Below are 26,154 nucleotides of genomic sequence, written 5' to 3'. Positions count from 1 at the left end.
GGGGATATCATGTACAGAGAATACCTGGCCTCTAAATGCTGTCGCGAGGGTGATCTCGGGGGAGTGTTGATCGGGATTTGATCCATGGTTAGCCGCGAGTTGGATCTTCTTATCGCGTCCCTGCACTCGCTCTTCCTCGAATCTAACGTGGTTTTGGACGGCTCCTTGTGCATCCTCCTCGCCTCCTGGCTCGGCCCTCGACTCTTCCTCAACGTCGCGTTTATATCCTCCAACACGCGGTCGTAGTCCTCCTGATTCCCGGAATCGTCTTGCGGACAGCTCGAAGAATGCTCGTTGTCCAAAAACTGGGGGAACCAAGATTATTCGATACGTATAACGTGTCTTTCTCGAGAATCGAAAGAGATTTTCTCTCGAAATTCGAATTGTGCGAGTAACTTAGGCGCGAGTTGTAGGAGGAAGGGGAAGAGGGGGGGAATTATTACCTCGTTATGCGTGTAAAATATCGGCGGTTTCATCTCGGTTTGCCCGCTCTGCATGCTCTCGCGTCTGAGAGAGCCGTCCGGGCTCGTGATCATAACTGGAATCGGAGTCAACGATGTCATTGGCACGTTCATGTGCAGTCCACCGGTGGACGACGCCAAGCTGGAACCGGATCCGGTGGTCAGAGAACTGCTCGATGCATCGCGATAATGAGCGAATCCCGTGCTGCTCATGCGCTCTGAAATAAAATCGGATTCTCCTATCTCAGCAATCTCATTTCGACATCCTCTCTCTTTTCGGAGAGAAGAATATCGCGCGTGCTTTCGCGATAAAAGTTGGAAGATCGAAAGACAACGCGAGATTGGAAGCGCTACTAAAGCAATGTAGACGTTGCAACGGCTATAAAGTATATGTTTTACCTCCTTTCGCTCTTTGCATCGCCTTAATTTTATCGAGATCGGCCGCCGAGCACAGTGGTGTATCGACCTCGTACGTGTTGTTGAAAAGGGTGTAGTTCACCTCGTACTCCCCCGTCTCCTTTTTGAACGTGATTATATGTTCGAACCTGTGCCCCCACAGAATCTCAGAGGGTAGATAGGAGCTCCTGGCTTGGGTCGTCATTCCGGTCGACTCGATCACGCCTGAAATTAACGAATCGGACGTTCCTTATTACCCTCCCAAGTCCAAATCTCGCGTACAACGATAAAACATCTCTTAAACAACCTTCCAATATGACCACGATCTCGAAGCGTTCGCGCAGCATATCGCTTGCCGATATGTGATAAAGGGGAGATTGCTCGTCGATCTTGTGAACGATTGTCGTCGGCCAGATGAACAAGATCTTGTCCTCCTCGCCGTCGCTCCCCACTTTCAGCTCCGTTTGGAAGAAGGGTAACAGTTCCCCCTCTCTGGTCACCTGAAAGTTTTCAACGCTTGCTCTCATCAATTATCATATCGATTCCCCTAAGCTTATCGCTTACGTCGCGAGATAAGAAACGAAAAAGAGGCTCAGGAGGATTGGATGCATTTCGCTTACGATTCTTTCGCTCACCTTTCGTTTGATCATCTGCGCCCTCACGTGAGCCTCGATAATGTGGCTCTTCCTCATGTCACCGACTCGAAACATGAGGCACGGCTGCCCGTCCCTCTGACAGATGACCGCGTTCCTCGAGAACAACAACGTCTGCGTTCTCTTCTTGGGCCGGGAAAGCTTGGCGAAAACTATCCCCACCATGAATGCTTGCAGTATCACACCTGTCATCGACTGGATACATATGACGAACACAGCCTCCGGACACTCGTCCGTAGGGTGCTTCGATCCGTACCTACGATATTTTTCCCTTCGATTAGACCCTCCTTTCTCAGTCAGAGTTACATCATTACGCGTTTCTTTTTAGAGAACAAAAACTTGCACGAATACAAGAGGAGATCCAATGTGGAGGATAATGGAATACCTTTGTGCGAAATTCCTGTATAATAACTTACGATACGTCTAATGCGCGTTTCTTCCATTCCCCTCTCTCCATCGTTCTTACGTTTTTCAAAGAAAAAATTACCCAAGAATTGGCGGGTGGAATCGAACAGTGCAACTAATTAAGCGAGGGGGAGAGGGTATATATATATATATATATTGTTTTCCAAAGGCGGCTGTCCGTCGTTTTCTAGCGTTTTAAAATTCTCACAGGCGTGATCCGACGTGAAATCGGTGGCGACGATTTAGATGGATAATTAGTCACCCGATCGTGTGCTGGGTCTCGATCGAGAAGAGGAACGAGCTGGTGAATCCACGAATGTTCTCGATGCAGGGGATGAAGGTCGAGTTGGAGTTGGCGTGATTCTCCGGATCGAGGTCGCCGTGGCTGTAAGCGATCAGCCACCAAATCAGGGCGAAACCTAGCCACGAGAGCAAGAAGTTCATCGAGAACACCAGAAGAGTCCATCTCCATTGTGCGTCGACCAGTGTCGTGAAAATATCCTGGGGAAGAAATAAACGGATGGAAAAAAGTGAATTTTCTCGCGGATCGTTAGAGAAAAAGGAAAAAAAAGGAGAGAAGAATCGAAATAAATTTATGGACTAGATTAGAGAGAGGATGGTAGAAGGAGCGGGGAGCGAGAAAGTTAAACAATCGCGGTAATTTTAACCCACGTGTACGAAAAATATACGTTTCTAGAGAATCGGAATATAGAAGTTGCATCAAAGTGGACCCGCTATAGAACGTATATGTACGACGATTTGGCAAGTAATCGGATTCGAGAAAATAGATCGAGACGGAATCAAGTTCGCTTTATTAACGTTGAATGAAACGACAAAAACCGACCGCCGTATTTCCTTGCATAAGGAGGAACGTAAAGAGAGTAAAGTCTGATTCCCGTTGGCGAAAATTCGCGAAATCGCCTTGGACCGGACGAATCGTCGCAACGGGCGTATACGCTTTTAGAAATATCTCAAAATTACCTGAAGGTAACGTCGTCGTCGCTTGGCGACATTTCCTTGTACGACATTGCAATCGCCGTGCTTGAAAACCACCCTTTTCCGTATTCTTCGGGAGCTGAATCTGGTCTGCCGGTATCTGAAAGCGCAAAAACCTCTCTTTACCTTTATCGTTCCAACTTTTCGATCTTCGTCTCGTTAAGAAGAAGAAAAAAAAAAAAAAAAAAGAAAGGAAACCATAAGGAAAATCCAAGACACGATATTTCGACGTTCGCTTCGAGGTCGAATCGGTTTGATTAGAAAAGGAAAGAAAAAAAATCGAACGTCTTCTTCCTATTTCTGGTTCCCCCGGAAAAAAAAAATTCTCGTTAGAGAACTCGATTGGCCGTTCTAAATTTGGGACCCGTTTTCCAAGAAGTTCACTGACATCTCCGCTTCTTTTTTTACTCGTCGAGTTTCCACTCGAACGATTGAGCGATTGGTTCAAGATTGGTTCGGTTCGAGCACACCTGATGGAAAGAAAATGTTGCGGAGCGTTGCGTTTTCGCGGCGGAGAAACAGAGAGGGAGAGAGAGAGCACAGGCCTCCCACGGCTTCTCTAAGGCCGTTTAAAACGGTCGTATGGACCGGTCTGAAATACACCGAGGCTAATGCCAAAGGACATAATTCATTGGACGCCAGGATAGAGCGATCTATCCTCGGGGCAATATGCCAGAAAATCGACAGACGAACGGGTCCTGATACTTTTCCGCCTTTAAATGAATCATTATCGCCGGTATGCTCTTAAAAGAGCATAACTTTAAAGAGCATCGTGTGCAAGCCAATAATTTTCACAGCAATATACTACACGCTCTATACGAGAAATCATAGTTCCATTTAAATTTAAAGAGCAATTAATAGAACGTGATTATTCCTATCGAATCGCAACCGCAAATTTATTTGAAAAGGTTATATATATGTATATACGCATATATAATTATATATATATATATATAATTCTACTCGTATTTTTAGTTATTTTTCAAAGATGAAGGCAACACAGACTCGCGAGGAATATTGCGTTTCGTTTGTCCTCCGTTATATTTTCGGCATCGCATAGTTTTCATATCTTCCTACCTATTTGTTCTCTATCGAATTTCTCTCTCTCTCTCTCTTTCTCTTCGTTTTCCACTTTACCGTGAAAAAAAAGAAAAAGCGAAACGAGAGTAATCGGAATATCGTTTTATCGAGTTCAATAATCGCGCACCAACTGTCGCGAACGGAAGGAGAGAATGGTTCTGGATCTAAATGGCAGTATGCCCTATGCCCTATGCCACGATGTGAAAATAAGTATCGCGAAATTCGACACGTCCAAATATTTGGTTTCATCCCTCGATACATTCGTTCGAATACGCCTTACTCGTATTGCAGGGCATCGTTTGTCACTCCTCCTCCCTTTATCCTTTCGCTAAATCGATCGAGACAAAGTGGATGGAAAATATCGTAGAAATTGTACGGTCGATTTATTTCTCGGTTGAAAATGAATCTGTGCGATCGCGCGCGCGCACACACACGCGGACGAGACGAACTAATCGGTCGACCCTTCTAAAGTTAACTTCGAGTCTTTCGCTAAAAATACACCGATTCCAATTCTATCCCCCCGTGAAATGTCGTGTTTGAGACGACACAGGTCTCGCGTTATTCGCGAGCTTTTGTTTATCGAAATGCGATCGCGCATGATTCATTCGGTTTTTGGGGAAAATCGACCAGAGGGATGGGTTATTCGTTCTTTATTCGACAAAATAAATAAATTTCGATTCAACGATAGACGAAGAATCGATCGTTGTAAAGTGATAACCGGTGAAAATCACCGACAAGCGTTGGCAACGGATCGCAAGTGTTAAGTAAATTTCGATCGAAGTAGCGAGAAGATTTTTGGCGTTAAGTGAAATGAGAGATAAAATAGATCATCGATAATAACGTAATAATAATAGAGCTCGAGATTGTAGACAAATGTTCCTTGTGCGACGGATTTAGGAGGCAACCGATCGTGCCTCCTCCAAAAAGAAATAGAAGGAACTCGCGATGATACAGATTTTATAATTAGACCGATATTTTCGCGTTATAAATATTACCATTCGCACCGATACCGATATTTCAAATTCAAAAAAAGAACAATTCATTTCAAATGTAATTAGAATTGGAAAACGTTCAACTCCACGCACAATTTTTCTCCAACTCTGCGATAATAATACTCTCCTCCTCCTCCTCTTGACGTCGCGAAACGTCAACCAAATCTCAAATAACTTTTGCCAATGGCCGCAAAATCGCGAATATATCCCAGCCTCGGGGATCGAAGTAAGCGCCGATCCGAGCGATTCGAACCAATTTCCAACTTCTCGTTTCCAACGTTTCAATTAACCGAGTTCTCGAGGAAGGGAAATCTGTCCGTGCAAAGTTGCCGGTGAATTCCAGCGCGACGGCCAGACGCGGCACGCGCTCTCCTCGCCTCGCCTCGTCTCGTCTCTCGTCTCGAATCGAAATCCAGAAATAAGCGGCCACGCGGAACTCGCGGAAAATTCGCCTATAAACCCGACATTTAGAAACGGCACGCGCGATGCACTGCGCAGCGCGCGACCATCGATACAGGAAAATAAGCGGTGGTGGTAGGCGCTAAAGTTGTTGGCAATGCCCGTGCCCTCGCCGTTCATCTCTTTGAACTTGCCTCCTTTTACCCTCGTCCCTGATCGATTTTGTCGCGGCTCCAACCCGGATTCCCTCCCTCTCTCCCTCCCCACCCAACACGAGAATTGTATCACGGGGAGAACAGCAGGTTTCCGTTCGAGGTGACGACTTCTCGTTTCCTCCCCCTCCTCCTTCTCTCCCTGGATTCGATAATCGATCGATGAATTTCTTTGGCAGGAGATATAACGATAGAAGATCCGATCTGATGGATGATCGATGAATTTGGAGGAGCGTTTTAATTTTCAAAAAGGGGAGGGGGAGTGATAGATCGATAGATCGACGATAGAGAGAGAGTTTTTGGTAACGATTTTCTTCCGAACGGACCTAGACCGGTGTTCGATTTGGCTTGGTCGATTCGTCTGGCAAACGACGTTCTAAATTCGTGTTGTTCGGTTCGGTTTCAACCCTGACATATTGACCCGAGATGAAAATAGATCAAGACTTCCACACCTGTTCCGACTGGAAAATGCGAGGGATTTTCGCGTCTCGTGAGAGGCGCGCGCTACGCTTCTACGTCACTAAAATCCGAGAGAAACGATTTGACCTTGACGCTCGCCAACGATCTATCCAGAACGATCTATCATTAAAAAATCAACCATCTCCTACGATCTTCTATCCTTCCCCTCCTCGAAACTGGCAACTGAGAGATCGATCGATTCTTAACAGATAAAACGGAGATAATCTCGTTGTTTTCTTTCCTTTTCATTGTAGAACGTTTGTCGATCAATCGGATCGATTCGGTAAACAGAGGAGGTTTGCACGAGGTTTCGAAAGATCGACCTACGCGCGGTTGGTAAAACGGAGCGATTTAGAACGGACGAGAAAGTGGCTGCGATTATGATAACTAGCCGTAATAAACGTAATGATATAAACCGTTGAGAGAGAGAGAGAGAGAGAGAGAGATTGTTGTTTAAAGAATGTTACCGCTCGGATGGTACGTATGAGCTTTAACTCGACTATTGGTAATCGCCCTTGATTCGGTCATCTTGCATCTTGATTTCGAGACGGTGCACCGGATTAACAATTGTGAACTGGACTCGCCTTATTGTATCGGTTTCCGAGTGTCGTTCGAAAAATCTATAAATCGAATTTAGAAATTCCTTTCTTTCGAATAATCGAACGATTATTTCCCTCGCGAAAGCTCGATCGAGACGCTGGAAAAAGAGGAATAAAAAAGATTGGGAAACGTACTTTTGCAATTCTTCTCTCCACGCGGTTTCCCCCGATGTGGTCGCTTTGACGACCAGCATCGACATTTGAGAGAGCGCTCTCCGTAGGCCGGAAAACGCCATTCCCTCGCCCAAGTGGATCTTTCCGGATCCCGAGGAACTCGGCGAGAGTATCTTGGACGGTGACGTATCCATTTCCTCCCCCTCGCCGCAACAACCACGCGCACAATCCCCTTGAATTTTTACTCGAAACGCACGAAAGGGATTCTCACTATCTACCATTCACATGACCCGTCGCACATGAGTCGGCGATTAATCATCGACTGATCGATCCCAATCTCTCATCCCTCTTCTCTCTTTCTCTTTCTTTCTAACGATCAAAGGTCGGTGATCGGTAAAAATAAATGCTTTGCGAATTTAGCCACGCGTCCACTTTATATCGATACAACTATTTAAAGCCGGCCAAAGTGACGATACCAGATACTTTATTGTCGTACAGTAAAATATTAAGAGAAGGGAGGGAGAGGGAGAAGAACTCGACGGTTCCTTCGGATCGGATGAAATAGCGTGTATCGCGCACCGTATCTCGGGTTAAAACTCTCGCCACGGCGGAATTTCACCAGTTCGAAGGTTTCTCGAGGGCCGAGAAGCTTGACGGTAGCTGTCAACGCGCGACGAATAAAGAACTCATCGTCAGAGCCAAATATCGCAGCCCGTCCATAGCCACTGGAAAATCCAGATCAATCTTTTGCACCACATCCGTTTCTCCGCTATCTCGCCTCGTATTCCTTTGTACTCCTCGCGGATCGCCTTCGCCGATTCGAAATCCCTTCCGATTCTCTGCTCTCCTCTCTCTCTCTCTCTCTCTCTCTCTTATATTTTCTTTCACCTCACATCGGATCTAATCGATCTCTAATCTCTCCACCGATTGCTCCTCTCTTTTCTTTCTTCTCGTTCAAAGAAACTAAAGTATCTCTCTTCGAATGGGAAAACGAACTTCTTTCTTCTATTTCTTTCTTCTTTTTCGAGATGCAGAGAGAGAGAGAGAGAGAGGGAGGAAGGGAGAGAGGAAGGGAGAGAGGGAGGATCTCGATTTCCTGGAGCAAGCAACTTTCACGAGGTCACTGATTTACGCACTTTGCCGACTATTTATAAGAACGGTCGCGTCACCGGGTGAAATCATTGAAAAAGATGGAAGGCGGCGCGGAAGAAAGGAAAGGGGCGAGCGAACGGATCGAATCCGGTCGTCGCCGGGTCTCGTTGAACGAACGGCGGGTTCGTCGAGGAACCGTGGCTCGACCGACACTGAGGCGATCCAATTTTGACCCTTGCCGTGCACGATTTCCCTTTTGTCTTTGCACGCAAGTTTGGCACCGTTCACGGATCGGATTCGTTCCATCCGCCAGAGATGGAGCCTCGATGACACGCGACACCCGCACGAAACGAAAACGAGTCGTTGCACCGACGTACGCCGCCTTTGTCGCGCCGCCCATGTTTCCGACCGAGCTTTCTCAACTCCGCTTCCGCGCCTTTTTATAATACACGCCGCGCTCCCAATTTCCTCCCATTCCCGTAATCCGAATTCTCGATTTTAATGAATTGTTGACGAGCTCGCCAACATTTAAATATAATTTCGCGAATAGGACGAGTAATGGGAAAGTGGAGAATCGTTGAAAGATCCATCGAGATTCTGCGCGACGTTGGCTACTTCTCGTGCAATACGAACGAGCTGATAACGAAATTTTACGGAGTCGAATTAAACAAATTATTCTTTCGAACGAAAATAATTAATTCGATGAGAATTTCACGAATCATCCCGAGGTCAACGACGGTCGAAAACGTCGAGCGGGGGAAACAAATCGAAAACGGAATCCGTAATGCGATTGTTCGGGACGACAAACTTGCATACAAGAGTACGCGGGAAACAAAGTTGTATTCCTTCCGGAGAATGGAAAAGAGAGGAAGAAGAATAATGTAACGGAGATGAATTAGGGTGAACGTTTTTATCGATTCGATGAATCTTGTGGAGATTTTTATGGTAGACGGTGATCGGACGCCGGCGTCGAGGCGTCTTCCGCAATTAGGCGCTTCTATTCTCGTATCGAAAAGCAGGATTTCTGCCGATCGTGGCAGGGAAATGGGAACAGGGCGCTATTTTCGCGGGGTCACGTATTGTGATCCAGTTTTCACCTCGAGCGTATTTTTGACAGCGCCTCTGAAAATCGTTTCGCGTAATTATCGCTCCTCTCCAATAGGATAGGGATCAGAGGATCGATTCCAGATGGAACCCCCCCGTCACGTTAATTATTTTCATCTTCATCGTCCCGTGTACGCGTTAAACGCGCGGAATATTAAAACGAAACGTCCATCCAACGTTCCAGTGAAATTATGCTCGATGATGTTTAATGATCGGAGAATTATTGGAATTATTATTATTATTAGGTTATTTTTTTTTTTTTTGGATTATATTAGATATTCGTTTGATGCCTCAAGCAAGGTTCTTCTTTTTTTTCTTCCTCTTCTTCTTTTTTAAATATGTTTAACTTTTTCGAATATTTTGTCGCTTCTTGGAACATTCTGAAGTTGTAACGTAGAAACAATAGGATCGTTATGAAGTGAATTTATTAACCATTTCTCGCTTGTTTCTTCGTAGGAACTTATGGTAATAAAGCTCGTGTTTATAGCTTTCGTGTGTGTTGAATAAAATAACAGAGTACTTACAGGGAACGAAGTAAAAAGAAATAGCATTTCCTTTTGAAACTAAACGCTTTCATGTTTCAATGTATAGTTTAGAAAATATTGAATGTTATTATTTTTAATATTTTATAGACACACGCGCACACACACACATATATATATATTTATCATTAATATTAATTATTATAGCTGAAGAAAAGACTAAGGTCAACTAAAATAGTCGAGTATCGACTAATCTTAATAACGAATGCAACTACTTTTTGTAAGTTGTGCAATCTATTTTAAATATCGTTATACTAATTCACACATTTCTTCCATTTAAAACTAAGATAAGAAATATTTCCGATATCGATATCTTGCACCAATTGTGTATATTTGCAGATTGTAAGTTAATTTCAACAGAAAAATTGTCGTTGAAAAAAATCGTCGTTGTTGTTATTATAGAGAAATGATCGTTGTCATCGAATCATCGAAATCATCGAGAACTCGTGGGATTTCATTCCACGATAAAAAAAGAAGAAAACAAAAAAAAAAGAAAAATTCACCTGCTCAGTAGAGGACCGGATTCTCCTTTGAAACTGATCCTGCTAAATGTCCTTCTCTGAAAGTTGGTCAGGATTCCTCGTTTCTGCTTGTCGTTGTTGTCCCTTCCTCCCTCGTCCGCGGAGTCGTCGCACACTTTTACCGGAACAGTGGTCGAAGGGACCGTCGAGTTCACCAGCAGCTCGTCCAGTGGTACTCTGTTACTGTCTCTGATCGTATGCTCGCCCAATTCCTCGTTTGTTCCTTCTTTCCTCGCACAATTCTTTTCGCTCATTAGCATTTCGTTGAACGATCTCGATTTTCCCTCCTCCTGTGTCTCTTTTCCTCCCCCCGTATTTATATATATATTTCCTTTCCTCCGGAAGAGAAATACCTCGCGTCACGACGATCGATCCTTCTCCTCGTTCCCTTTTCTTCCCTTTTTTTCCTTTTCTTTCGAAAAAATTATCGCACGGGAACGATTTTAAATTTTTCCCGCTCTCAATGCGGGATAGAGATCGAAACGCTCGCTTTATCCGCGAGCATAACGCGATCATAAAAGTTTGCACGTTGATTTTTTTTTCTTTTTTTTTTTTCCTCCCGGCTGATTCACGGGTTGTAAATCCAACGATAATCTGAAACACGTTTTTCAACGTCGTAACGCAGCATCGCGTATGCGTCAAACGAATTTACGATCCGTAATCACCAAACTCTTCGCTCCACTCTAACTCTTCTTCCTTTTCGTCCCGCCCCTTCTTCGGATTCGAATTCATCCTTCCATCTCGCAAATCTTGTAATAAGCATACTTTCCCCGAGAGAATTATTGCGCGATGCGCGTAAACTTTCTATTGGGAAAACTCGTTAACACCATCGATAATGCAGAGAGTCATAGAGAAGCATCGATAGCACCATCGTGGACAAGTTTGCGGGGCGGGGGCGGGGCCGGGGGGAGAGGGAATGTTAGAAAATGACGCGTGCCGTCAAAGAACGTCCCTTCGTTTCCAACGCTTTAAAACTTTGAAATCCGTTTCACAAACGTCCGAAGTTCTAGCACGGCCACCAAGTTCACGCATCGTGCGATTTCTCGTGCGACTATCGTTCTGCATACTATCGTTTATTCTCGTCTTATTCCGTCATCCATTATCACTTTTCCGCATCCGTTGACCATCATGACCACGATAATATCCTGCTCCCCTCTTCTCTGTTCACATGTGCACAACAATAACGTGATTCAAGCGAGAGAAAGAGAGAGAAAGAGAGAGGGAAAGAGGGAGAAAGAGAAATAGAGAGAGAGAGAGAGAGAGAGAGAAGAATCAAGATATAATTCTAATCAACTTTTCCACTTCGAAGGAATACTCTTACGCGTACAACCGGTCCGAGATTCCTCTTCGTCACGACTCAACGACGGCACATTGGTGTAGAGCGCATGAGGCGAGCAACAAGCGTATTTGTCCAGTTGTCGCCGTTTCCGTGCGCAGATTGCACGCTATTTCCAGCAACCGGGTACACGAGGTACGGCTCTTCACCATCCTCGTGACGAGGATCATTCATAATTCCCGGGGACAGCTTCTTCCGTTCGTGCACCGGTTTAACCGTGCACCACGTTCACCTTAAACGTTGCATAAGAATTCGTCCGCGTGTCACATCGGTCTCGTACCGACCGCGATCACGATCACCAGCGAGCTCCTTTTCCTCCTCCTCCTCCTCCTCCTCCACCTCCTGCTCCCTGTTGATCGTTCGATCCTTCGAGGAGGATACTCGAGGAGGATCCTTGGATCCAGGCGTGGAAGCACTGACCGATCGGTGGCTTCGGAGGCCGGCGAAAACTCGTTCGGAACCTGTCAACGCGAGAACCACTTCTGAGATTGCGTGCGCCGCGGTATAAGCGAAAATAATCCACGCACACGCGCGCGCTCGCGCTCGGACACCCACACTTGCTACGGGCCGAATGTGTTTAACGCTATTTCGTTGGATACTTTACGAGTATTGTGCACGTTGGATAAATGTTGTAGAAAAGCACGCACGAGCGCCTGTATCAAACGGCGAACCCTGTGCCTCTGTGTTTGTGCGTGTACGTGTGGGAAAATGCGTCACACTGACACACGGGTCGCATGGAAATAGAGCCGTGTACGAGCATAGCGGCGGAAGAAAGACTTGACATGTGGGCAGAGTCGGAGATAAGATTATACCAGGTCGTATATAGTCTAATGTTTTCGACGTGGATTTTTATTATTCTAATTGTCCGTGGAATACTCTTTTTTTCTCCTCCTCCCCTCTCTCCCTCTTCCTTGTTTTTTCAATGAAAAACTCGATATATACACGGGATTATACACGGTTACGAGGTTCGCAAACTCGTGGCTGTTGCAAGTTTGATTGGATGGAAGAGAATCTTGCCACGACTGCGTGGATTGGCAAGAACAATTGGATTGTTGTAGGAAAATATTTTTATAGTCTCTGCGGAGTAGATATTTTTAATACGAATGAATAGAAAATGGTCGAGTAGTGGGAGGGAATCGTGGAAAATGATTTCTATGCGATTGGAATTGACATTTGTTTGATGAGTAGGGAAAACGAACGATTTATATGCGAAAACTTGCGAGTTTTGTTTATTACGACAAGAGACTTTGTAGTTAACACGTACGCTTTCGGTGTGACGGAATTTGTTGATTTGTAGCAAACGGTTGGCAAACAGTTGTTATTCACCAAAGAAATCAATCCGATAAAGCTGGTAACTTTATTTTTATTTCGAAAAAATTCTCTTCCTCGTTACGAGCAACATTTTTGCTCGATCATGTAATTATTCACGTAATTATAATTTATCGTAATACGATAATCCATAATATTTTCCTTCTGAACGTCCTTTTAATTCTATCCATTGCCTAGGTTAAAGAAAAATTGAAAAAAAAGAAAAAATATCGAATTATAGAAAAAAATGAAAATGAACTCTGTTGAATTTTTTTCGTCAATATCTACACTACTAGTGGCAGAAATAGAAAAAGGAGTGCTATGTACGCCTCCTCGTTCGCCAACGCGTCAGTACATGTCACACTACATTCTCCTGACTGGCGTAAGCGGCACAAGTGGCTTTATACATATGTATGCAATGTAAATAAGTGAGTATGTAATGTAAACGGTGCGCAAAAATACCCGTAATACTAGATTATTGCTACGACGAGGGACACGAGGTACCAAAACACGTTGCCGATAAGTCTGAATTTATTTTAATTAGTTTCCGTTAAAGAACAAGATTGCGGCATAGGTGATAGAAACGTTTCAAATGCAGATTGAAATTCAACTCGGGCGAAAAGACAGAATTATTCCTTTTTGTGTGCTATTTCCTTTGTTCGATTGAATTTATTGGCATCGTTATATTACCGTTTTTTTTATCTCTTTTCGATATTTAAATTTATGAGAATATAGAAATAACATCTTATATTTCGGTTTACAATTTCAAGCGGTTGTACAAACGAAATGGTCAGATGTCTTTTATCTTTTAATGTAGAAACTGGTTACTGGCTCTGGAATCTCATAAACGGAACGAGTTGAATAAATAATAAAAGACCCGAGTTCTCGAATGGAGATTCAGAGCGTGATATAGTCATTATTTTTGTTGCAATTATGAGGATAAATATTTTTCATACAAACAGCATTCGTACATCTGCCGCCATCTGGACAGACGCCGTACAGTCTTGCAGATGGCGCAACATGAACTTTCAGTTTCGAAACATTAGAATTTGTGGTCGAATATTCGATTCAAAGTTTTTTTTCTGAAAAAAGAAAAAGGGTGAATGATTATGAAACGTTAACGAAATTATTTGAATTATAAGAAATTTAACGAGTTGATAATATATACGAAAGACAGTTTTATAAGTTACTTTAAAATTACAAGATTTTCGCAATTCGAGATTCAACAACTATATAATATATGCTATATAAATATACAAGTGCATCTATACAATATTGGAAGAGATTCAAAGAAATTAGAAGAAGACGAGACTAAAGTTAGTTAAATTAACATAAGTATTTATTATCTAAAATTTCATCATTTTATACATATATACATATATACATATATGTTTTATACATAATGTTCCTAATCTTTAATGATATTTCTAAATTTAAGTTCCATTGAAAGAAATGCTTTCATATTAGGATCCTGTATTTTGTTCATGATTAATTTTTGTACATCTACGTCACTTTCTTTGAGAGTAGCACTTAATTTTTCTGCGTATTGAATCCATACACAATTTGCACATCCAGACATGCAACAATTCGTAGGTTCTGATAAATCATCTATCGAGGAGTCATTGTTATTTTCATTATTTTCAGTAATTTTTTCCTCGGATGATAATGTTGATGATGTTCCATAGACAGATTTTTTAAAATATATTTGTTGACAATTAACTCTTTTATTTTTGATAATTAATCGAGAAAATTGAATTAGGTTCATCACTATTTTATTACACCTTGTAGTTTTACCTGGTTAAAGAAAGAACGAGAAATACGTAATAAACATAAAGTGATAGGATCATTGTTATTTATGCAATTAGCGTTCATAATACACAATAAAGTATTTTAATAAAATATACGAATTAAATAATTTATAGATGATTGGTTCAAATATTTAGTAAAATATCAAAAATTACTTCCTAACCTCGTTGGTCACTATAATCATAAACAATGTACGATATAGATTTAAAATCCAATATATTTTTTATATTGATGTGTAGATAATTTTAGAATCTTCTCATCGTTTTACGTTATCCATTGAGTTCGAAGTAAAATTAAATTTAAATTTTAATATAAGAGACATATTAAAGCTAATAACATAAATTAATTATAAATTTTCCATTTATTTCATATTCAAAATTGTTTGAATATTGATTTTATGATTAAAAAATTACTATGTAACAATATTTTGAATATGAAACATTATCGCGCGTCATTTATATTTTTGAGTAGACGAATGTCGACCACGTGAAAATCGTGTCTCGTTGTTTATCGAATACAAATGGGTCGAAAAATCCCAGGAAAAAAGCACAGAGGTGTGAAAGATCCTTTTAAACAACAGGCAAAACGTCAGGCAGAGTGAGTTGTGCATTAACTATGTTTTATTCTCGAATTACTTACATAGATTAGTGAACTGCCTATTATAGGTTAGAAACAAAGATAAATGCACCGCCAAAAGATGTGAACGAACAAGCTATACCGAAAAGTTTAGAAAAAATAATAGAATTAAAAGAGGCAGTGAAATTAGGAAAAATAGGTAAAATAAAAAAGAAGAAGAAAAAGAAGAAAAATAATCTTATATCCGTTGGTAAACAAGAATCTAAGCCTTTACATCCAAAGGCTAGACCAGAGAAAGTTGTTCCTATATTTCAACAAAGGCCTGGGGAAACTGAACAACGATTTTTACATAGAGTTAATCGAGATACCCAAGTTTTTATTAATGAATTTGCTTTTGAGAAAAAATATGATGTTCAAGTTAATCGAAATCCAGAAACAGGAAACATTGAAGGAGTTTCAAAATGTGAACAAACTGAATTAGACAAAATTGAAATGTTGAAATTGAGTCATAAAAATATTAAAAAAAAAAAAAAAAACAGTGATACCAATAAAATCAAAATGACTAAAACTGAAAAAAAGAAGGAGAAATTGAAATTGAAGAAAGAGAAACAAATGGAAGAAAAATTAGACGAATTTGATAATTTTAAAGATCAAGTTGAATTTGGAGAAGTGGTGCATGAACCACCTCAATTAAAAATCAAACCGAAAAATGCTAATGCTATAAATACTTCTAAAGTATGTTTTTTTTAACGATATATATTTTTTTTTATTTTTTAATAAATTTAAATATTCTTTAATTTTTTGCTACAGCCTGGTAGAAAGAATCTTCTTCTTTATTCAATGCTCAAGAAGAATGAAAATTCAAAGTTGGATGCTAAAAAGAGAATGACTATAGATAGATCAGGGAAACGTAAAAAATTACCACTTGGAGAAAGGAGACAGTTAGAAAAACAACAGAATGATGTTATAGCAGCATACAGAATATTGAAAGCACAAAAATCTGCTGGTATTAATTAGGGTATGTAAATGATTATAAAATGTTATACTTTTATGTAGATTTTTTTTTATATTGTTGTTTTTTACAAGATTGCTATGACTCGTTTTATTGTAATTGTGAAATTTACTTTTATTTTAATAAAATGTACAATTTTTTTATCATAGTAAACTGTATGTATTTTTGAAGCATCACATTATTTTTTATACAATTATACAATTATTAAGATTAACATGAAAATAGATGTATATGTATATATATATATATATATATTCTTATAGACAAGATTTCTGTGCAACACATGTATAGATACTAGAAATTTTTTTAAATAGGGGTTATTAATAAATTATTAGTAAATAACTTCATCATGTTTGATGGAAAAAAACAAAAGAAATTTTTAACAGGTTTTTGTATCGAATTAATTTAAATTATCTCTTAGCACCAGTGCAATGTGTGATTTTCCAAAACTACATTCAATATACTTTTCAATATGAATTTTATCCAGTAGTCCATACAAATGGTTCTAATCTATCTTCAATTGGTAAAAGATTGTTCAAAGTTTCAAGACTTTCTAAAGTTTGATTTAAAAGAGAATGGCATTTAGTTAATTGTTTACTAAGCTCATGTATTTTGTTCAGTTGTTCAGCAAACTTGGCAAATTTTTTTTGCCTTTCTGTTGCTAAATTAAGAATTTTGGTCACTTCTGGTTCGATATTAATGCATAGACTAGCTTGTTCAGTGGCAATCATTTGAGCATTAGTGTTCAGATGATGTTGATAACGTGCACACAGATTAAATAGACCAATAGGATTAAGTCTTTCTAGGACCTCTGGATCTCTTACACCTGGGGGCAAATTGAGAGTGCCACGCATGATAGGTAGGAACATGGGAATACTTTGTAATTTAACCAAGTCAGGATCTTTGTCAGCTGTAGGATCTGCCATAGCTGATTTCACTACTACTATATTGTGTATTTTATCAGAGGTAGTTTTTCTGTAAAAATTATTATTCAAATAAAATATATTAAAATAGATAAAATCATAATTAATCATAAATAATCATATATTACCTGTAACTACTGGTATTTAAATTATTTTTACGTCTAGATATATCTTGTGCACCCAAACTCTTGCCTCTATATAACTGTGATTGTTTATTTGTCATTTTTGGTGAATCTCCAATAGGTCTATTCACAGTGTAAGAAATATATGGTAAATCAGAATCTGAACAAATGCTTGCACCAGGACTGGTACATCTAGGTGGTGTGTCTTCCGGTACTCTTTCACGACTCGGTACACTTTTACCACGTCTTAATGGTATATTTCTTGTCCTATTAGCATTGGTACTGTGAGTACCACCCTGAGAGCTCTGTTCCGATCCCATTTTGTCCGATTTTTTTAAAAATTTATTCTAATCTTTCTACAAAAATTACGTCAATTATTTACGATATATTATAATATACATTAATCTTCCGTCTCACTACGAAAATTGCGTATAATTATTTTATAATTTATTATATAAACATCTGATGGCAAGAATAATTATAACAATAATCGTCAAGTCAAATTTAAGGCCATCTGACGTCGTACGTTTTTATATAACCTTTCAATTAACGACTGATTAGAAGAGCACATTTTTATTCACTCCACAATTCAGGACCTTCATAATAATCAATAACGAAAGAAAATTTAAAGAAAATTTTCTCGATACATCATGAAACTTTGGTTTTCCCTTGATCGTGTTGTCACCTCTATATTGTTAAAAAAGTATTATACCGATAAATACAATAATATAATCACTTTGAACTCGGTTTTTAATTTCTGTTGTCAAAAAGACGTTTTAATCATCGATTGTTCACGCTGGTAGATTTCACGTGTCGTAGTCATTTGCACGATGAGAACACCATCTGTTGAAATAGATTTCGAACTCGAAGGTATAAAGATTTCTTTTCGCTTGATAATGTAACTCTCTGAAATGTTTTATGAAAAAAAAAAAAAAAAAAATACGTGATAGATTTATTACTTCATTTTCTTTTTTATATATATATATATTTTTTTTATCAAATGTTTGTTTCAAAGTTAATAATTTTTTATTAAAATGTAAAAGACTTTCTATTATCGTTCAGTAAACATAAATTTTTATGATGACGTAAATAGTCATTGATTTTATGGAACCGATATTCATATATTCAACACATGTTTTATCTAAATCATTGATAACAGTTAAATACATTACAACTGTATCACGTGAACAGATAGAGATCGACCTTTTTTTCTAACAGTTCTTTATACAAATATAGATAAAAATATTCTTCGTCTTCTTTTCGTTCTTTCTTCTTTGAATTATATATATATATATATATATAAATATTATTATTAATATATTATTTATAATATTATTATTAAAATATTATAAATTATTAATACATGTTATTAATAAAGTTAATGAAACGTATATTTTGTATAATTAAATTAAAAAGTTCCATTCTTTTTATCAAATTTCCTTAGATAAATAATTTAAATGTATTCAAAGATTCGTTCAAAGTTTCATTTAGACAATGACATTGCGCGAAATGAAAATTTTCGTATATTTATGGTATAATGATCTTTTCGTATACTTCATTTGGGTTTTATCCAGGTTTTCCTTGTCTCATCTAACTTCTTATGAAGATATCAACATTAAATTTACATCGGTTCTCGCGTATAACTCGGTATATACACCGTTAGAATTCATTTTTTGCACAGTTGAAGAGGATTCTTGTGCAATCGCTTTTATATGTCAGCGAACGACATTTCTAGAGGTTTGAATCGTGCATTCAGTATTATCGACCCATTACGTACTCGTAGATTCTAAGATTTTTCATTCCAATCGTAGTTCAACCAGTTGATTCATAATTGGTTTATCACTGATATAATCAAAATAAGATATAATCTACGAGAAAATATCGATCTTGATGGACGTTACATTTATTTTCAACTTTCCATCTTCCACTTTCCACTTTCGTCACGATCATCTTCTTTCTAAACTACCATCGAGAGCAGTTTAGAAAGCGCCATAGATTAAAAAAAAAAATCTACAAACTGATTTTGCATATGCGAGAAGTATATCGTTTAAACAATCGGTTGGCATAATGATTCGTAAGTATAATAGAAAAGCGATCGGAAACGTTACAGTAGACAATTTCTATTAGCTGCGTGCGACACGCTTGACGTTTCATCGGCGCACTTCCTCCTCGTCGCTTCCCGTGATTTTTAACGAGCACTCGTTACTAACCACTTTCTAACTCATTGACGTATCCGAGCATTATCTTCACGGGCCGCGACACAACGATAGAAACGAGCATTCGCCCGTCTTTCTTATCAACTTTCGAAACGAACGAATTCGAAACATGATTCTCCAAATACGGGCCCCGCAGTCAAACTTCTTACATTTGTTTTTTTCCATAGACGATAAAAATTCGGTCGAAAAGAAGGCGATAATAAGAGAAGGTTTCGTCGCTATTAACAATTTTTCCTCAAAAATATCCCGTTATATTCCCATTACATTCCCATTATGAGTCGCTCGAAGTTTCAAATTTGAAAGTGGCTATGTTTATTATTAAAACGAGAAAAAAGTTATTTTATTTTATTTCTTTCAATTTTTCAGAATATCTTCCGATCCTGATTTCCTGTTTTATTTTAACAATAAATCGTTGGAAAATTGAGAAAAAAAGCGAAAGTGCTTTTCTCGAAATACTATATCTACGATTCTCGCTTTCTTCCATTAAGATATTAATCACCGTCTCCCATTAACGTGAATCTTGGATAGATTTTTCTAAATAATTCTCGGAAGATTGAAAGGGAGAAAACGAAGAAAAACGAAAGTGCAATATCGAAATTTAATAAAGGAACGTGACACGACGGTATTGCGTTTGGAACGCACGTTAATAAGACTCACGATGCAAATGGAATACGCATGCATGAGACAGTGATGTCTCTCGCGCAACCCCGTACGGATTCCAATATTCCTCGCCTCGAGTATTTCTACAGTTACAAGTAGATAGTTACAAGCTTGAATTCTCGAAAATTTCAAACTTCTTCACGCGTTTCTATTCCTGGTCCGGTTTTTTAATTTCACGTCTCGAGAAGAGAGAATAGAGATAGAGGGGAAAAAAAAAAAAAAAAAAAAGTAGTTGACCGATGTTTTCGTGGTCGAGATATCTTCGTGAATAATTCATCGCGGAATTTCGTTCTGTTTCGGAGCAATCTCACGAGAGATATATGTATATATACACACATACACATTCACACACGTAAGAAAATCTAGAAAATTGTTATTTTTCATGTCGTCAGTTTTTCTTCCTTATTTTGGCCTCGTTCGTATTTTTTCTCCGATTCTTAATAATAATTTTAAAGCGAACTAATCTTTAGAATCAACTTAAACGCTTTTATAGCGCGTCATTTATCGAATAAAGAAAAGATAATCTCTATAAATATATGTATTCCTTCCCGAGAGTTTAATGCGTACGACGAAGAAAAATTTGATCGAAATAAACGGTTCGTTGAGCGGTTAAATTATATTTCTCATCGTAAATTGAACGTTATCGCGTATATATTAGTAATATTTCTTTTTTTTTTTTTTTTTTTACGATATTACTCGATACCGATTACTGAAATTACGCGTGAGAAATGTCTCGTGGAATCGCGACACGCGTAATTTTTCACGCCTCGAATTCGTTCTATGATTTTTCGTCACTTTCCATTTTATCGTTTCACGCATTGACGTTTCGCGTATTTCGTTGTTGTTGTTTCTTTTTTTTTTTATCTTTACAAAATGTGCTGCAACTATTTTACGAAAATGCGAAATTCGATTATCGAGGAAATGGTTTGAATTTTAATGGGAACACATCTCTGCTCCGTACCAATTTTTCGAAAATGGTCAGTATATATATTTTGTTAATATTTCCTCCGCCATCATCGTAACGATCGATGAGTATACGTTGAAAATTTTTAATTTTCGGTCATCGCGCGGCCGATTAACTTCTTCACTCGCGCAGCATCCTTTCTTTTCTTTCTTCTGCGGGAAAATTTTTGATTTCCGGTTGATTAGAAACCAGTTCTTCGGACAATGTGCAAGGTGTTTTTAATAAAACGCGGGTTATCGCGACTCCTTGGACACGTTTCACGCGTGTCAACAGGCAGTTTCACAGAGTTATTCGCAATCAGGGGAAACAGAGGCAGTTCCCCCGACTATTTCTCGCGCGATCGTTTTTCTTCTCCATAATACGAATATATATATTCGTATTCCACCTTCCCATTCGTGTTATTTATTAATCGTGCGTACGAGTGAAACGTGAATTTCAGAGAAGAGGAGAATTTCCACCAGTTTCCACCGTTTTCTTCTCCTCCAAGGCAAGAGGACGCGTTTGAATAAACAATCTCGTTTCGAGCTGAATTTTTCTTCCTCGAAACTTGTCACGTCGGACCGAATTGTTCGCCGTTGTTCAACGTTTCTACGAACATTTCTTTCCTGTCTTGGTCAATTTTCCTGATACGTGTTTCCTCGAAATCTCCAACTACCTTCGACTATTTAACCGGGATTATCCTCGTTGACGAGACGATCCTTATCTGAAATATCGTCAAACGAAACAATGTAAGTTTCGTAAGTTAGGAGTTTTTACAACGAGATTCTGTTTTTTCTTTTTTTTTTCCTCAAATCATTTTCAGATAACGTTAACGTCTACTTCGAAAAGGAAGTTAAAATTAGCCCCGCGATAAACATCGTTTCCTCGACTCTGCTTGAATAACATCGACAAATGTACAATTTGTTCCAAAAATTGGAAAAGCTAAACTGTCTCTTGCTATCTCTTCGCGATACGAAAATATCTAGATAGACAAAAAAAAAAAGAACCTTGGAGAAAGGCCTTTTCATTATGCAATGACCCTGCATAACGCAGGCTCCCATAGACCCGAAACAATATTATCTACGGTTCGTGAAGTCGGCCTCAGGCCTCTCTCAGGGTCGATCTCGACCGTTTTTCTGAAATCTCACCTGCCCCTCACGACCCCATTCCTTTCCTGTCCCTATACCTCCGTGATCCACGTGTGCTGGGAAAAAAGGAAGGAAGAAAGAAAGAAAGAAAAATACAAATTTCGGGTGAAGGCGAGTTGTTTGTCGGGGCGAGTTGACACAGCGATATCTAGATCGATCTCTGTGGCCACCGGGAGAGCGAGCGGCCTCCTCTTTTCAAACTTAGACCCGAAAAGAGTGGTTGCTCCCTTGGAAGTCGGGCAATCTGTGGAGATAAAGATCGTGCGAGGAGGAGGACGCCGTCGGTGGGAGAGAATGGCGGGCGGTGGATACGAATATGGAGATGAAGGGAGCGAGTGAAAGGGAGAGGGAAGGAGAGGATGTGACGAGGGGTTGCGCGTGGCGCAGGGTGGATGTAAAAAAGGGCATTAAATTTAAATTGCTCGTATCCCTGCGCGCGTCTGACGTGAAACTTTGAGAGGCGGTGTCATCAAAAAAAAAAGGAAGGGAAGGAAAATATGGAAAGACGACGACGACGTTTCGTCGTAAAAAAAAAGAAAAAAAGGCGACCGCGATATCCACCTGTCGTCCCATCTACGAGAGATTACACCGGTGATTCGAACGGTTGGATCGAAATCACGATTTTATTCCGCTTCTCCAACGATTCTTGTACGCTCCTTATTTTCTTTTTACTCGAACACCGAGATACCATTGCCCCCTAACTCTTTACCGAGGATTCATTCGGAATTCTTCTTCCGGAACTTCCCTCGAGAATCTTTCCCCGGTTCTAGACACCGAAGGATTATTGGGAATTAGAGGCAAGGGGATTCGGATGTTTCTTGTAGATATTTTATCTGATTTATTTATTAAAGATTTTTATGTTTTCTCGTGTTCGAATGAAACGGGGTTCGTTATTGAGAAAGGAAGAATTAAGGTAATTGCTTTTAAACGATTCGTTCAATGTTTCGAAGGGAAATTTTTCACATCTGGTAAGGATTTCGCATTTCGTTGAGTAGAAATAACGTAATTTTCTTTTTTTATCATGCTCTCTGCTCTCTTTACGAATTATTCTTTTCGTTATTATCCAGTTCGTTATCAGTCGAGTCAATTTTTATAATGGATCGTAGCAGAAAACGTGGCGGTAAACACGATGTTTATTCAGGTGACAAAACATGGCTGTTAAAATTTTTGATCGATCATCGTGATTGATGCCTATTTTTTAAGCGTTCCTTCCTTATTAACCTTCCTCTTTTTTCATTCAAACGTCGATTATCGACGTTTGCGTATTATTTCAGGAATTTATATTTTTGAAATTTGAATATGAAATCACATTCCAGATACGACACAAGGGATCCGAAAATCGAAATATCGTAATTTTCTAGATATCCATTTATTTATTTATTTATTTTCGTTTAAGGGAGTAATGTTGAAAAGATTGGATCGCGTTAAAATCCACGAATTTGGGCGCAGCGCGTGTTGAAACGTCTGCAGGGAATCTTGATCGATGTTTGGTATGCAGACTAGTTCGAGCAAACATTAAAATTTCGTCGAACCGGTCAAAAATTTGGCCGCTTAGGGCTGTTTGCCTGGCAGATCAGCATAAGAATCTGTCGTTCGTGCATCCTCCTCTTCACCTTTCCTCCCTCTTCCCCTATATTGTATTCTCTGAAAAGGTGCCTAAATGCTGATTCATAATTTATGGGGTTGGCGTAGCCTGTTTGAATAATGATAACCTTTCTATGAATCTAGATTAGTCGTTAAATTCTGATTTCTGGATTTTTTGGGTGGAAAAATATTTTGCATCCCTCTGGTAAATCGATTCGTTTCAAAATTTCCCCCTGGTTTAACTTGTGCCTTTCGGACACAATCTTGGAGAATTTTCTCGAAAAATAATTTTATCGCAACGAACTCTGAAAACCGTAACTTTTACTCGCGAGAAATCTTTAGAATTCTAACTCTTTCCTCGTTATTTTCCACGTAATCACTCGACAACCGATCGAATCGAATCGAATTATCGTTACCTTACTTTTCATCACACACCTCGAAATGATATTCGACCCAAAGATATTCTCAAGAATTTCTGGAATCGAACGATAGAGGGGAAAAATAGAGAGAGAGAGAGAGAGAAATAGAAATAAAGGAAAAGAAAAGGGACGAAGACAAAAGGCGCAAGGTGTCTCGATCGCTTAATAACCGATTGGTAATTGAATTTGCAACAGTGCGGGGGCCACGATCCTTTGTGCGGCTTATGCGCTCTTATGGCGCGCGACGATTGCTCGGGCGGATTGTTCCACGTAAGAGAATCGTTTATTGGACAGGGAGCGCAGCATTTTGTCGAGCGGTGTACGGGTGTACGTGTCTTGTCTCGATCCGATCTTCGTCCGGGTCGGGTCAAGTCGTTTGCATTTACCGCCGGTTCTCTTCCTCCCCTCGGAGTCGCCTTTCTCATCGGTCAGAATCGTCATCTGGATTCGAGTTATTCCCTTTCCTATCTCGTCGTCACTCCGCTCGGTCGGGTAGAACAACCGCTCCGTATTAATTACGCTCTCGAATCAGCCCCGTCGTGTCTCCTCGTCGATCGAGATTGCCAGCTTAAATTGATTAACGACTCGCGACTGGATATACCAACTGGAGATTGTCTCGGTTCACTCGGGAGTTGAGAAGGATTGTTGAGTTAGGTGGGATGCAGTTGATGTCGTTGTTTCAACGAATCGAACGGGGATTTTCATTTTCTTCGTTTTATAGAAATAGGGAAGGGAGGATTATAATTGATTACGATAATTGATTTGCAAATTTCTGTCGCTCTTGATTTGATTTGATAAGTTTCTTCGTGTGGTGATAAAATATGGAAATTACGAAAAGAAGTAAATGCGGAAACTTTTTTAAATTATATGCTATTTAGTTACGACGTTTCGTTTTTTTTTCGAAAAAACTTAAAACTTTTAACATTTATCGATTTCAATTGTTTATCGATTGTCGTAAAACAGTTTGCGTCGCATCTGTGAAATTTGCTTAATTGCCAGAGGAAGCTCTTGTATTTAGATCTAAAAATATATCGTTAGGAATATTAATACGAATGAAAAAATACTCGATATTTTGAAATTTATAACATAGTGTGGCTGAATAATTAAAAGAATTCAAATAAAATGTATCTTTTTTTTTTAAATTTCAAAATCGTTATATAAATATTCATAAAAATTACATAATTATTTATAACGAGCAACTATATTCAATATTTCCTTTTTTCTTCTAAACAGGAAGCTGCAAACATTTGAAAAATACGTAATAAAAAATTTAATTTACCGGTTGCGTAATTTTATGTAACTGGCGCACAATAGAATCCTACAGACAGCCAAAAGGATCGTTCGTAATTTTGTAACTGCGAGATTAATTTCAGCTTAAAAACGCGAAACGTGAAAAATTTTCCAACGATAGTTCTATTCCTACTTCTTTATTTTTATTAATTGATTAGAATCAATCAATTATGATCGACCATTGATATTAAGTTGATATTAATTTAACTCGATTATTTTAAAAAAGAATTTTTAATAATTATCACTTTTCGCCTATCGAATTCGAAATAGGCTTTCCATTTCGGTACGAATAATAAAAACAAGAAAGAAGGAAAATAGCAAAAAGGGGGGAAACGTGAAAAATATTCGCAGCGAATACGGATTTATACGAACGATTCGAAACCGTCGCTCGAAACCGATGAGTTATTCTACACGGGCCGGTGCGTGTGGTGGGGAGAGCGCGCGGAGTGGGGGTAAAGCCACCCTGCGCGGCGTCACCGCGTCAGTGAGCAGCGAGCTCTCGTCGCGTGAACATTGTCTTGTTACGGGTCTCTCGAAAACAGTCGTGCCACGTGCTTCTTCGTGCCGCGTTACTTTCACCCGACCGGTTCGCGTGATACTATTACCTCGTTACGATTTTATATTTCGCCGAATATTGTGAACAAGTGCATCGATGCGTCGTTCAACTCGCGTGCTCGCGTGATCGTCCAAAAAACTGGATCGAAGCTTGTTGAAATTCAAATAGAGGGAAATTACATCGAATCACCGTTGCCTGTACACTTTCTTCCTTTTCTTCGTCGTCGGTAC

The 26,154-nt window shown here is 39.4% G+C and overlaps 4 protein-coding genes across 11 annotated transcripts in view; 2 read left to right on the top strand and 2 right to left on the bottom strand.

The window, feature by feature from the left end:
• Positions 1-13,043, bottom strand: part of LOC107998669 (uncharacterized) — a 35,454-nt gene extending 22,411 nt beyond the window's left edge. For 4 of the 7 annotated variants that reach the window (XM_062084609.1, XM_062084608.1, XM_062084607.1 and 1 more), the window contains exons 1-8: positions 10,008-13,043; positions 2,897-3,011; positions 2,178-2,416; positions 1,493-1,766; positions 1,165-1,357; positions 861-1,082; positions 444-679; positions 25-305 (exon numbers count right to left, since the gene is read on the bottom strand). In XM_062084609.1, coding sequence (XP_061940593.1) covers positions 25-305; positions 444-679; positions 861-1,082; positions 1,165-1,357; positions 1,493-1,766; positions 2,178-2,416; positions 2,897-3,011; positions 10,008-10,285 — 1,838 coding nt within the window. In that variant the 5' untranslated portion in view covers positions 10,286-13,043. Of the gene's footprint in view, positions 1-24; positions 306-443; positions 680-860; positions 1,083-1,164; positions 1,358-1,492; positions 1,767-2,177; positions 2,417-2,896; positions 3,012-6,787; positions 8,455-10,007 lie in introns of those variants that run through there. The other 3 variants (XM_062084606.1, XM_062084610.1, XM_062084611.1) reach the window with 3 other exon arrangements.
• Positions 13,044-13,147: 104 nt separating this feature from the next.
• LOC107998671 (coiled-coil domain-containing protein 137) lies at positions 13,148-16,216 on the top strand. Its single transcript, XM_062084623.1, has 4 exons — positions 13,148-13,985; positions 14,947-15,072; positions 15,141-15,786; positions 15,862-16,216. Exons 2-4 carry the CDS (start codon positions 14,996-14,998, stop codon positions 16,066-16,068), a joined length of 930 nt encoding a protein of 309 aa, XP_061940607.1. The 5' UTR covers positions 13,148-13,985; positions 14,947-14,995; the 3' UTR covers positions 16,069-16,216.
• On the bottom strand, positions 16,095-17,950 carry LOC107998672 (BLOC-1-related complex subunit 5). Its single transcript, XM_017058056.3, has 2 exons — positions 17,115-17,950; positions 16,095-17,038 (listed from the first exon to the last, which is right to left on the bottom strand). Exons 1-2 carry the CDS (start codon positions 17,426-17,428, stop codon positions 16,543-16,545), a joined length of 810 nt encoding a protein of 269 aa, XP_016913545.1. The 5' UTR covers positions 17,429-17,950; the 3' UTR covers positions 16,095-16,542.
• Positions 17,951-22,047: 4,097 nt separating this feature from the next.
• The window catches only part of LOC107998746 (extracellular serine/threonine protein CG31145), a 101,389-nt gene continuing 97,282 nt past the window's right edge, over positions 22,048-26,154 (top strand). The window contains exon 1 of one of the 2 annotated variants that reach the window (XM_062084612.1): positions 22,048-26,150. The gene's annotated coding sequence lies outside the window, so the exon portion shown is untranslated. The remainder of the gene's footprint in view (positions 26,151-26,154) is intronic. The other variant, XM_062084616.1, reaches the window with a different exon arrangement.

The sequence above is a fragment of the Apis cerana genome, linkage group LG14, assembly GCF_029169275.1.
Source record: "Apis cerana isolate GH-2021 linkage group LG14, AcerK_1.0, whole genome shotgun sequence".
In the NCBI taxonomy this organism is placed as follows: Eukaryota; Metazoa; Arthropoda; class Insecta; order Hymenoptera; family Apidae; genus Apis; species Apis cerana.
Note: the sequence above shows the minus strand (reverse complement) of the source record. Positions and strands in the feature narration are given on the sequence as shown.

What these genes read in the sequence shown, in the direction of transcription:
- LOC107998672 (XM_017058056.3), bottom strand. Translation starts at nt 17,428, where the DNA reads ATGGGATCGGAACAGAGCTCTCAGGGTGGTACTCACAGTACCAATGCT. An exon ending in TTAAATACCAGTAGTTACAG is followed by an intron (nt 17,039 to 17,114) that starts GTAATATATGAT and finishes TAATTTTTACAG; the next exon opens with AAAAACTACCTCTGATAAAA.
- LOC107998671 (XM_062084623.1), top strand. Translation starts at nt 14,996, where the DNA reads ATGGGTCGAAAAATCCCAGGAAAAAAGCACAGAGGTGTGAAAGATCCT. An exon ending in CAGGCAAAACGTCAGGCAGA is followed by an intron (nt 15,073 to 15,140) that starts GTGAGTTGTGCA and finishes TGCCTATTATAG; the next exon opens with GTTAGAAACAAAGATAAATG. An exon ending in ATGCTATAAATACTTCTAAA is followed by an intron (nt 15,787 to 15,861) that starts GTATGTTTTTTT and finishes TTTTTGCTACAG; the next exon opens with CCTGGTAGAAAGAATCTTCT.